The sequence below is a fragment of the Rutilus rutilus genome (assembly GCF_951802725.1).
Source record: "Rutilus rutilus genome assembly, chromosome: 21".
Lineage (NCBI taxonomy): Eukaryota > Metazoa > Chordata > Actinopteri > Cypriniformes > Leuciscidae > Rutilus > Rutilus rutilus.
This window is the reverse complement of record NC_140226.1, coordinates 13,862,455-13,875,763: the sequence shown is the minus strand read 5'-3', so window position 1 is coordinate 13,875,763 and position 13,309 is coordinate 13,862,455. Positions and strand designations below refer to the sequence as shown.

General features: G+C 38.3%; 3 protein-coding genes across 24 annotated transcripts in view; all 3 read left to right on the top strand.

Annotated features, from left to right (window-relative positions):
* The window catches only part of ppp1r13ba (protein phosphatase 1, regulatory subunit 13Ba), a 42,174-nt gene extending 40,760 nt beyond the window's left edge, over positions 1–1,414 (top strand). For all 21 annotated transcript variants that reach the window (XM_084392743.1, XM_084392755.1, XM_084392741.1 and 18 more), the window contains 2 exons: positions 22–221; positions 386–1,414. In XM_084392743.1, the coding sequence (XP_084248869.1) occupies positions 22–221; positions 386–427 (242 nt within the window). In that variant the 3' untranslated portion in view covers positions 428–1,414. The remainder of the gene's footprint in view (positions 1–21; positions 222–385) is intronic.
* Positions 1,415–1,781: 367 nt separating this feature from the next.
* Positions 1,782–4,195, top strand: sdsl (serine dehydratase-like). Its single transcript, XM_084392757.1, has 8 exons — positions 1,782–1,932; positions 2,162–2,329; positions 2,566–2,608; positions 2,718–2,857; positions 2,978–3,066; positions 3,140–3,367; positions 3,455–3,579; positions 3,667–4,195. Exons 2-8 carry the CDS (start codon positions 2,168–2,170, stop codon positions 3,855–3,857), a joined length of 978 nt encoding a protein of 325 aa, XP_084248883.1. The 5' UTR covers positions 1,782–1,932; positions 2,162–2,167; the 3' UTR covers positions 3,858–4,195.
* A 9,014-nt stretch (positions 4,196–13,209) lies between these two features.
* Positions 13,210–13,309, top strand: part of daam1a (dishevelled associated activator of morphogenesis 1a) — a 57,526-nt gene continuing 57,426 nt past the window's right edge. For both annotated transcript variants that reach the window (XM_084393944.1, XM_084393943.1), the window contains exon 1: positions 13,210–13,300. The gene's annotated coding sequence lies outside the window, so the exon portion shown is untranslated. The remainder of the gene's footprint in view (positions 13,301–13,309) is intronic.

Below are 13,309 nucleotides of genomic sequence, written 5' to 3'. Positions count from 1 at the left end.
TCTTCTGTATTTCCCTTCCAGGTGTACAGGAGAAGCTGGGCGTAATGAATAAAGGGATGGTTTATGCCCTGTGGGACTATGAAGCTCAGAGTGCAGATGAGGTGTCCTTCCATGAGGGCGATGCTCTTACCATCATGAGCCGTAGGGATGACAGCGAGACAGAGTGGTGGTGGGCCAGACTTAATGACAAGGAGGGTTACGTACCACGCAACTTGTTAGGGGTACGATATCTGTATAGGCATGCATTTATTTCTTAAATGGCACTGTTATGCATTACAATATTTTGTTTCAATGTAAGGCATAGAATGAGAAAGAATCGACCCTGTAAATTTGTTTAAAAGGCAGGTTCTCCATCAGTAATTGTTGTTCACTGTTGCCATTGTAGCTGTACCCAAGGATCAAACCCAGGCAACGTTCCTTGGCATAGGTGGCCAGAAGAGACAGCGCAAGCTCCTGTAACAGCAGTTGGCATGAAGCTGCGGGATGGCGCCCTGTCTTTGCCATCACCCCAACACAGAACTCACAGATGATGGAGAACGTCTGATGCTGGACAAGAGGGAATAACCGAAGAGTGGGCAATTCAGTGGTCTTCCGTTTGCATCCCAGATTTTATTCGTCACTTTGATGTGTTGTTTTTGCAGTATCCCTCTTACCCATATATCTGTTGAGGAACATGTTAGCTTTTCTGACCTCTTCCACAGTGCAAACCTCCTGAGTATATGTGTGTGTGAGAGAGTTTAAGAATGGGATGTTACTGTCAGAACGGGACGTGGATGTGATGATAAGAGTTGGTGACAGAGTATGCAGTCTTGGATTCCAGTGTTTTGTGCTCCGTGGTTATTATCAGGCGAAGAGGAAACTGAAGGGACTGATATTTCATTTCCCACGGTTAGGAAGTTGCTGATTCAGGGAAAAGGAAGGAAAGTGCTGGAAAGTGTTTAGAAGAGACCTTGAGGCTGGTCAAGCTTCTGATGGATAATAAGGAAGTGGCCTGGTATGGAAACATGTATATTTTTATGTGTGGAGAATTATGTGGGCTGATGGAGGTGAAATTGTGTAGTCATCTATGAGGAACTGAATTTTAAAAGGATGCTGAAAGAAAACGGATGCCATAAAAACTAATGCAGTGGCTGTTTTCCCATCAACCAGGGGATATTGACAACACATCACATAAAACCTATATTTCCATGCTTTATTTAAGTTGGGCTTGATTTTTTTATGCTACATGATATTTTCCCTTTTTAAAGGTTGTTTATTTAATTGAAATGGAAAAAACTCTTTAAACAGCTTGATATAGACTTTTATGGCTGTCAAAACAGGCAGGATCTGCCTTGTGTTTGTGCTGCCATACAAGAGCCATTAATGCAATGTCATGTATATGTGCACAATAAAATTTCCACATTGGGACAAAGTCTCATGTTGCATTGACTGGATTTTTTCACAGACTGTATTCTATGCAGGAGTATGATGCTGTTGTAGCCTACTCTTTGGGGTTTTGATCTTGAAATATCAACATAGATGCATTTGTTGTGAAGTTTGATATGTCTTAACGTTTCTTTTTATTTTATTTTTTACTTGCTTTATTTTACTTAATTACTTTTTTAGCTTTAAAATAAATGCTTATCGTATATTTAGAAAAATTGACCATTGGCAAGCAGTTGTGAAGTATCATACAAATTTTAATATTTAATACGTTTAGTTAAATATTGGATTTAGACATGTTTCTCAATTTCAGGAAATCATTGCAGGGTACTCCCAGGAATGAGTAACTTTAGTTTAACCTGACATTACATAATTACGCAAGCTGTCATGGTTTATCTAGCGGTCTTGGACATTAGTTCATTAGTGCTCGATTACTTTATTGTCGGTAAACGAACTTTGAACTTCTAGACCTACTCATCTTCAAGAGAATACAACACCGCGACGCAATAGGTGAGTAGACCAGAGTGAAAACACTAATTGTCTGTATATTGTATGTTTAAAACTTAACATAAGTGCAATGCATGACTTAAGAAAACCCAGGTTAACCTAGGCTACAACTGAAAACGCGAGAAATCTCAAATTTCTCAAAAATGTTCGTCACAGTTTGTGCACTGAGGTCATTTACCCACCGTAACCGGTTGTCCACTTCCTCCCGTATGCCGTATTAACTGTATTTCAGAAAATTATGAGCAAAATGTCAAAGCAAAATGGATTTCATGTCGTCACCCCACTTCTCGAGAGCACGGGCATGTCTAAGCGGATGGGGACTACCGTGTTTCTGAAGATGGAGAGCTCACAACCCACGGGTTCCTTCAAAATCCGTGGAATAGGACACATGTGTCAAAATGTGAGGAAATATATCGGTGCATTTCATAAAATCAAGCACCACAATATTTGTTTGACTAAACACATAAAGCTGTTAAATGTTAACGATGTAGCAATTACAAAATCAAACGTTTACTTCCCGCACACGTAGTAGGCTATGCCTCTAGTGCGCGTTCACACTGCCCTCTACCGCTTATTAAAGGAACGATTGCATATAGCCTATTATTCTGATAAACATATTTTTTTATTCCTTATAAGGTTGCAAGTTCAAACAAGTCGAGAGGTGTCATTTGTTCTTCTGGTGAGTGTAATGGTAAACATTGAATTGTATTTCCCAGTCATATGGGCACCATTAACATATTAAATCATGTAGGCCTATTCTATCTCTCTGTCTCTGTGCGTATATGTAGGTGGTAATGCTGGTATGGCCACAGCATATGCAGCAAGAAAACTCAACCTGCCAGCCACCATTGTTTTGCCCTCGTCGACACCCCAACTGGTAGCTCAAAAACTTAAGGACCAGGGAGCTACAGTCAAAGTTGTGGGCAAGGCAAGAGCAAAGTGCCATCACAGATATCTTAAATCCCTTTAATTCCCGATATGATGCAGTTACGTTATCTTATCCTATCTTAAATCATTTACATGACAATGTTTTTATGTGACGTTGTAGGTATGGGATGATGCAAATGCTGAGGCCCTACGATTGGCGGAAAGTGAAGGTCTTACTGTAATACACCCGTTCAACCATCCTCTGGTCTGGTGAGTTTATATGTATAAATAGTTTAAGTTTTCACACAAATGAAAAGTTGTCAAAAAACAACCTGTCTCTTAGGAAAGGTCATTCCAGCATTGTGCATGAACTCAAGGCCTCACTGCCATCCAAACCTGGAGCTATAGTGCTTTCCGTAGGGGGTGGTGGTCTGTTTTGCGGGGTGATGGAAGGGCTGGATGAGGTAGGCTGGGGCAATGTGCCTGTCCTATGCATGGAGACCGTGGGTGCCGATTGTCTAAATGTTGCTCTGAAAGCCAGAGATCTGGTTATGCTGCCTGACATTACAAGGTATACATTAACAAATCATCTTGAATTCATGAGCAATTTTTTTTTTGTTCGCATTACTGAATTTTTCTGATATTGACTGCTTGCAAGTGAAGCAACGTGTTTGGGAGCAAAAATGGCATGCCAGCAGGCGTTTGAGTACGGCAGACGTCCCAATGTCATTTCAGAGGTGGTGACAGATCTACAGGCCCTGGAGGCAGTGGAACTGTTCCTGGGTAAGTTCATTGCTATGATTAAGGCCATCAAACAGTTCAATAACAACAAAGCTTGCTTTGCTATCGATTACTGTATACTGTATGCAGATGAGGAACGTGTGTTGGTGGAGTTAGCCTGCGGAGCATCATTGGCTGCTGTATACAGCGGACTCATTCAGAGGCTACAGGAGGAGGGACGCCTTCCTAAACTGCTCGACCCGCTGGTGATGATTGTGTGTGGAGGTGGCAGTGTGAACCTGCCTCAACTTCGGCATCTACAGGCAGTCATACGGAAATGACCACCACATCTTTACGTTCTCACACTGAGTAGCACTGACATGTTGTGTTGCATAAATCAAAAGATAAGGATAATCTGCTGTATTTCAAACCAGTATTCTTTGGATTTTCTGTAACCTTGCTTTAGTGAAATGCTATTTGTGTGATAAAATCATTTCAAGGAGTTGAATGTTGTCATTTACAACCTGTAACCAGCAGGTGGTGCTAAAGTTTGTCGGTTTGATATGTGTTGCTTTAAGGCAAGACTTCAGGCAAAAACTTTTTTTTTCATGCTCTTATCAGTTATGAGATATTGGGCTATTGATAGAATGTTGTTTCAGACTAATGGAAATAAAGCATCAAAAATATACATTTTAGTGTTTATTTTATAGGACTTTATCTATTTGCACTTTCCAAAAATTGGGATTTTTTTTCTTTCTGGCTGTTAACAGTATTTTCTGATTTATGGAGTGATAAAAAAAGATCCAAAATCTCCCATGTATCCCATGTACTACACAAGTATTTCGAACCTGGCTTTATTTAGTATTCAGATTTCTGTTCTGAAAATGTATGCAAATTTAATTATATAATGCCTTATTTGCATATTTAAACAATATTTTAGAAAAGTTGTAATACAAAATATATATTTTTTGCAATTAATCAATCAACTGGGGATATAAATATGATAATGATTGAAGAGAAGAGAAGCATTCTTAAGGTTTAACAGTTTTCTTAATGTAAATTCTTTGAAATGGCCACTGTCTGTTTTCAGCTTAGGCTATAGTGATTTCAGAGATGAAAATCACTAGGCTACTAATAGAAAAAAAAAAGACGAATATCGTTATACACACTCACCAGCCACTTTATTAGATTTTTACATTTACATTTATTCATTTAGCAGACGCTTTTATCCAAAGCGACTTACAAATGAGAACAATAGAAGCAGTTAAACTAACAATAGGACAACAATATCCAAGTGCTATTACCCTTCCCAGCTTAATCTAATGCAGTACATGTACTTTTTTTTATTTTTTATAAAGATAATAGATATAGAATAGAAGATAAAATGTTAGTATTAATGGATCAAGTGTTGTCGAAATATGAGTCTTCAGCCGTTTCTTAAAAATGGCCGCGGACTCAGCCGCTCTGGTTGAGTTAGGCAGATCATTCCACCAGCAGGGAAAAGACCAGAAAAAGGTCAGAGAAAGAGATTTTGTGCCTCTTTGAGATGGCACCACAAGATGGTGTTCACTTGCAAAACGCAAGTTTCTGGATGGCACATAAGTCTGAAGTAATGAGTTTAGAGGGAGCAGAGCCAGTGGTTGTTCTGTAGGCAAAAGTGAGTGACTTGAATTTGATGCGAGCGGCAAATGGCAACCAGTGCAATTTTGTGAGGAGAGGAGTGACGTGTGCTCTCTTCGGCTCGTTAAAGACCACTCGAGGTGCAGCATGTTGGATCAGTTGCAGAGGGTTGAAAGTGCAAGCTGGAAGACCTGCTAGGAGCTAGTCCATTACAATAGTTATTACCGATGTAATCGAAATTATTCAATCCCCATTTCAAATCAGGTTGGGTAGAGTGGGGGAAAACGCCCCCCTTAAGGAAAATGTGACATTACAGTGAAACAAAACATAAATGTGACTAGAATTGCCATCCCGGTTTTGAGTGACTATGGCAGGAGTTATTCACCAAATATTAAAATTGCTCAGCCTTCATAATTAATTAGCATTTTGACTGAAAATATTTTTGTACAAAGGGGGCGTTTTGCCCCAGCGGTGGGGTAAAACGCCCCCCAAGGTGGGGGTAAAATGCCCCCTTTCTTACAAACCAGTTTGCTTCATAGATCAACAGCAAAATTAACAGAAAATTGTTTTTAATCTCTAAAAGTAAAAGGCAAGTAATGTATAAACATATATATATATTAATATTTATTTCAGCAATGTCCAAAATAGCCAAATTTAACTACCTTCCAACAGTGAGCTAACTGTGCTATAGCAAGCTAGCTAGTTAATGTTCACTTGAGGTAATTTTTTTATGTTTTGTTCAAATATTTTGATTTTACCTCCTAGTTATACTGCATTAAGTGTAAAACAAAGGATTTGATAGACAGAAATATTTTATTATAGTAATTATGATAGAGAGAAACTATTCCCCCTGGGGGGGCGTTTTACCCCACAAGCTATGACTTTAAAAAAAAAAGTTTAAGTTTTTAAATATAATTATATTCCTTATAAATAACATATGATTTCAAACTACAGACTCCACTATTCATCTATCATACATCACTGCGATATCCTGCAGAACAATATTCTCTTAAACACTTATTTACTAATATCTGAAAATTATAGCATTTACCCTGTAATCCTCTTCTCTTAAAATATGTCGCTGGTGTCAGCTTCTCCATAGAGATTTGTATATCCCCGTTATCAACGTAGTGCATAGCAAGAGTAAAAATGTATATTGACTACTTTTAGTGGTTATTTTGGGAAAAACAGGTGGGGGGCGTTTTACCCCAGGGGGGCGTTTTCCCCCACTCTACCCCTACTGGCCAAATTTACAGACTTTCAGCTGTTTGCAATGAACAAATCAAACAAAATTGAAATAACTCAACACAACAAATGATTCAAGTGGTTTCCCCAAATTCAACTGAAAATGCAACTTTTAATGACTTCCGCAGTCTCAAAACTATTCAACCCCCTGATTAAAATCCCTCACAACAGCACAAATCTGCAAAACAGATGTTGTCTCAAACACACCTGATGCAACTAATCAAGGGCTTCATTAGTTGCAATAGGTGTGTTTTAGCTAGAACATGTGAAATATCTGACCTGGCTAAGTTTGTTGAGTGTCACGTTTGACTGCATGTTAGAAATATGGGTAAGTCAAAAGAATGGTCCAAAAAGTTAAGAGAATATACTATCATCGCCCTTCACAACCATGGAACAGGATACAAAAAGATAGTGGAGGCACAAAATCATATAAATAAGCCACAGAAGTTTTGGGATTCTGTTCTGTGGAGCGATTCAACTTTTTCTGCCCTATGGATCAGCGGTATGTCTAGAGGAAGAAGAATGAAGCATATGCTGAAAAGAACACTGCCTACAGTTTAGCATGGTGGTGGCTTGGAAACCTGCAGTGTGTGGAAGGCAAAATGGATTCATGGAAGTATCAGGAAATCCTAGGAGAAAACATCATGCCGTCAGCTTGGCCGTCATTGGACCTTCTAACAGGACAATGATCCCAAGCACACCTCAAATTCCACCAAGACTTGGTTGCAGAAGAAGTCCTGGAAGATGCCTGGAAAGTGGCCATTACAGTCACCTGACTTGAGAAAATCTCTGGTGGGATTTGAAGAAGGCGGTTGCATCACGCAAAACCAAGAATATTACTGAACTGGAGGCCATTGCTCATGAGGAATGGGCTAAGATTCCTCAGAAACGCTGCCAGAAGCTGGTGTATGGATATACATCTCGTTTACAGCAGGTAATAACAGCAAAATGGTGTTCTACTAAGTAGCCTACTAAAGATGCTTGCCATGAAGGGGTTGAATAATTTTGAGACTGCAGAAGTCATTAAAAGTTGCATTTTCAGTTGAATTTGAGGAAACTACTTGAAACATCTGTTGTATTGAGCTATTTTAATTATTTTAGTTTGATTGGTTTATCGCAAGAATCTCCAGTTTCACCTGTTGGAAACTTCAGAGGCGAAGACCAAGACTTGGTTGAATCATCAGCAGGATTCTTTATTGAGAACATGAGCTGTTGGTAGCTGCAGTCATCAAGCCTTCATTGAAGTTTAGATTTTAGGGGCAGTGCTTAGAAATGGAGATAAAGTACCCGGCTGACGACCTTAACAAATCATGCAAATGAAGTATACAGTAATAGCAACCCACCCCAGACTCTAGAGTGTTGCAAGTCCTAATTCTATCAGCATAACTAATTCAAAGATTGGGACAGGGGCTCCAAGAGCCAATAAAGACAAAAGGTGAGACTCTCAGGAATCTGTCTCATTTGACTTACAATAAAGAGAACAGGACTGGCAGGAATCTCTTGCAGGAAACTTTGCTTTGCAGAATCATTCATCTGATGTCATCATCTTTACCTTAAAATGCTAAATTCAATGTACTCCACCTTAGTTTTTCATGTTATGTTATGTAAGGACTAGATTAGCAGATCTTAAACAGATTCTTAAATTTGTAATCCCACCCACCACATCCCAGAGGTCCTCTATGACTTTGGAGGCCATTTGAGTATTGTCAACTCATTGTCATGTTCAAGACTCATCAGACCAGGCAACATTTTTCCAATCTTCTATTGTCTAATTTTGGTGAGCTTGAATGAATTGTAGCCTCAGTTTCCTGTTCTTAGCTGAGTGGCACCAGGTGTGTCTTCTGCTGCTGTAGCCCATCTGATTCAAGTTTTGACGTGTTGTGTGTTCAGAGATGCTCTTGGTTGTAACAAGTGTTATTTGAGTTACTGTTGTCTCTCAATCAGCTCTAACCAGTCTGGTCATTTTCCTCTGACCTCTGGCAACAACAAGGCATTTTCACTCACAGAACTTCTACTCCTTTTCAGACAATTATCTGTAAACCCTAGAGATGATTGTGCGTGAAAATCCCAGTAGATCAGCAGTTTCTGAAATACTCAAACCAGCCCGTCTGGCACCAACAACCACGCCATGTTCAAAGTCACTTAAATCACCTTTCTTCCCCATTCTGATGCTCAGTTTGAACTTCAGCAGATTGTCTGGACCATGTCCACATGCCTAAATGCATTGAGTTGCTGCCATGTGATTGGCTGAGATATTTGCATTAACAAGCAGTTGTATAGGTGTAATAAAGTGGCTGGTGAGTGTATATTTTCCTCATTATATATATTTTCTTGTGCACACACAAAATCTTCTGGTACTGGAACTAGGCCTACAGAAAAAATAAATAATAATAATCAAAAATGTGAGAGTATAATGTAAACCACTTGGCTGTAACTCAGGAGCTGATTTGTTTCCTAAGGCTGTTATAAGTGGACTTCATGATCCATGTAAATAACGATGAAATTACCAAGTGCTTTGTCATGTGATTGGGAAAAGGCAGGTAATTGTGTTAGAACAGAGACTGCGGTTGTAGTACATTACAGGCTTTATGCTGCACTGAATGCCAGGCAGCATACAAGATACTTCACTGTGGTTAAGATATTGTCCTGCTTCTGACATGAGCAATGTTCTTTTTGCATTGATTGATGATTGTTTGAAATGACTGATACATGAGAATGTTTATCTAGTTAGTTATACATTATTGAATAGCTTGAATAAGAGAACTTTTTAGGGAACCAGCTCATTGTTGGTATTAAAGTTTCTGCCAAGATTGAAAAGACCTAAATGGCTTTACGATGAGAGTGCATTTAAGCTTCTCACAGTTTTCAGTCCTAAGGGTTAAATGCAGATCAAAGCCGAGAGATTGATTTTGAGCCCCACAGATAATCTACTCTACTTCTGGCCACTTTTATCTGTACTCTGGAGGTTGTTAAATACACATGCAATGATATGCAGGAAGTTAATAATAGCAAATAATATTTGTGCTATCTGATAGCGTTAAAGGAACAGCTACCCCAAAACTGAATGTCCATCCAAAACCATTTGACTTTATTTCTTCTGTGGAAAAGCAGAAAGTCCTGGCGGCTCATTTCCATAAGAAAGTGAACAGGGACAGAACCGCAGGTTTGATGTCATCATGTCTCATTGATGACGTCAAACCTGGTTTAACTTGTCTTGATGTACCTTAGTTCAATGTGGAAGGGCAAGCTGCAGAGGGGACGTTTTTGAGCAAATAATGCGTTTTTGTTTTACGCAAACCTATTGAATGGCTTCAGAAGACATGAAATATAACAATAAATGTATATTTCATTTAAATATAACATTAAACTTATTGTCATTTTTGGAGGTAAACAGTCCCCTTTCACTTTTATTCTATGGAAATTAACAGCTTGAACATTCTGCTAAATATTACAAGGGTTTGAAACAACTCAAAAGTGAGTAATGTCAGAGTGAACTATTGCCTTAAAGGAGAACTCCGGTCAATTTTAACATTGAGCTAATTTTTTTGTACATTTGGAGTGCTGTCAGTACAGAGAACAACGACAAAAATCGGTGTTGCCTACACCGTGTTATCCTCGTTTTAAAATTTGCACCCTGTTGACTTCAATGGGGCAAGTTTTAAACCTGCTTTTAGGCTCTTAACATCCTTGATGTGTCATTACAAGTGCACAGGTCATGTGCGTGATTCCTTCGGAGTGAACGCGGGTGAATCTGACTGCAGTAGATGTGAAAGAAATATATAAAAAATGATGCCAGCGCACATACCTGTATTTACATCCTGTTTTCGGTCGAAGTCCACAGTAATCGATTGTCGAGTTCACACGCATAGGTTTAGTACCTATGATCACGCGCGTGAACTCGACAATCGACTACTGTGGACTTCGACTGAAAACAGGATGTAAATATGTCCAACTAACAACATGATCTCACGAAAGTGCGTATCTATAGCACGAATGATATTTCTCGTATCATTTATACGCCAAAATGAGTTTTTGCGTACATATGATACGCAGTTTTCGCGTGCATATGATACTCACTTTATGGCGTGTAATATGCACGCCCTCCTCATCCCTAATCCTACCCAAGGGGTTTACATATATGCTGTATTTGCATTGACTTATGTCTCAGTGTAATTTCTTGTAGTATACAGGGATTTCATAACGAATTATGCTCAGAATCAGTAATTACTGTGTTATTTTAAGGGTCGAACAGGCGTTATGGATAAATCATGTAATCCAGATAGAATCCTTCTGGCTTAAGCAGTTTTAAAGAGCTGCTTTTTTAGCCGCTTATAGAGAGCACAGCCTCATTCCTATTAGTTCCTGTATAACAATATGCAGACCTGTTTAAATATTTACACACCTCTAAAACTCTCGGCCCCAGTCCTTAGAAGCCCTCTATACATTAAACAGACTTTCCTTCCAACCATGACGCTCTAGTCTGGCACACTGACTCTGAGGATACAGCTTTGGCTTCTGAAAAGACGTTTACTGACTGCCAAGACAATGAGGCATGTTGAAAGCCAAGTTGTCCTTAGTGAGTCTTCGGACTAAAGATCTGTTGCCAAAATAGCCGAAGGAGAGATGGTGATCATGTACAGTTGTAGCGGGGAGTGGAGACAGAAATAGTGAACTTTTTTTAAAATAATATATGTAAGTAAAAGATGTGGAAAGTGCATAGGAGAGTGATAACAGAGGACAAAGTCGTCAAAGTCATGGCAGTAGCGGTGATGACACCGCAAAAGCGGTTCCTCTGAAAGGTTTCATAACCCTGGGTAAAAACCCAGGGCGGGACGCTTTAGATTTTTGACAGCATTTGATTGGATAGAAGATGTGATGAGAAGCTGAAGTCCGTGATGATGTCATAAAAATCTGTGATCTATTTTAGCGGAAGTGAGAGACTGTAAGTTTTGAATACTTATATCTCCTAAATGCGAATTTTGTCATTGTTTTTGAACACACCAGCTTATTCATAACCATAAGGCTATTTTTTATTTATTTCAGGTGGCCTTTAAGCTCAGTGTGAAAAACCCTATATTGCAGTATTTTCCACAAAACACTAAAAATATATTATATAAAAAAAAAACATAATAATATATAATAACATATGCACATACTGTGTTATATCAGTTACAGAGGTCAATAATAATAATAATAATAATAATAATAATAATAATAGCCTGTTAATGATCAATTCAAAATTCGGACTCATGTTCAGAGAGTCAGGAACTCTGGTGAGTCCTAATTTTTTGACTAACATTAATTTCTGGAAATAAATTAGAGCAGGCAGTATGCAGTTTTGGGAATTAAAATTCGATCATGGGTTAGTGGCCCAATGGCCCAATCTCCATCACCAGCTGCTGCCATGCCTGTAATTCCACCAGACAGCCCACCATGTACAATCATTCCCATAATCCCGTGTAAGTCTGTCTGTGGCCTGCTTTTGCCTTAATAAATCGTATGGATCTCTTCCTTGAGTTGCTTTTAAGTGGAATGAGTGCTACGTTAAACATCACATGACTTACTGTATACAGAAGTATTTGGGGAAAGGCTGTTATACTTCATACTAGTACACAAAAAAAGGAAAATAAGTATTTTTCATCTTTTATCTGTATGAACTTTACATATTGACTCATTGCACTGCCATAATTGCATCTGACTTTACATCTTACTGTAAAAATACTTTTAATAGCTATGTCTAATAATAAGTCTTGTACAATAAAAAATAACTCAACTGTAATGAATAAATAAAAAACGAATAAAATGCAATTGGAGTGGGATATCCAGCCCTGGCAAATTTGTCTAAAATTTCAGATTTGCTTTGCTAATTAGTGCCCAATTTTATGTTAATTATCCTGTAAGCTAATTTGGCGTTTATCTACTCAAATCAATCCTTAAAATTTGGCAAGTCTTCCACCACTGAAGGGTTTTCATCTATTATAACAGAAATTATTGTAGTGATTCAGTGTTACATGGAAAAGAAAGCTTTGTGACCACATTGGTATTATTACTTTTTACACTTACATTTCTAAAAATAAGCACAGAAAGGATTATGTTATTATTTAATTGATCTTTGATTTAACATTTCAAATAGCAAAACAAGATATACTAATACTGTCTTTGAGAAGTGCTTTAAACTTGTATTAGTAAAATGAACAAATTATAGGTCATGTTCAATACAAAATTGGTCTTAGTGTAATATTTAATTAATTATATTAACATAATTGCATTTTTATTAATAGGCCAGTAATAAGCTACATTTATTTTTACCTGTTTATGATCAATGCATGTCGTTAATTAATGTAAATTTTTAAGTGTGGTTTAAATGTCCACTGTTTTGGCACTTCCAATAGCACTCGTTTCTTAAAGGGATATTTCACCTAAAAATGTCATCATTTACACACCCTGAAGTTGTTCCAAACCTGTATGAGCTTCTTTCTTCCACTGAACACAAAATAACACATTTTGAGGAATGTCGGTGACCAAACAGTTTCTGCTCCCCATTTACTTCCATAGTATTTCTTTCCCATACTATGGAAGTCAATGGCTAGCGTCAACTGTCTGGCTACCGATTTTCTTCAAAATATCTTATTTTGTGTTCAGCAGAAGAAAGAAACTCATACAGGTTTGTAACAACTTGTTTGTAAATGATGACACTTTTTTTTTTTTTTTAGTTAACTTTCCCTTTAAGACATAGCCTACTTACGAAAATGAAGTATGCCTACTACTAACGGTTGCGCATGCGCACTAATTGTCAATCACAAAGCCAATAGGGCTGACGTCACCTGCCTGTCGGGTCGTTCTGTATTGTTGCACAGGGGAATGAGAGCGCAGCGCACGAGCTCAGAGCGTTCGCGGAGAGGATGGGACTGTTTACAAGGTAACGTTA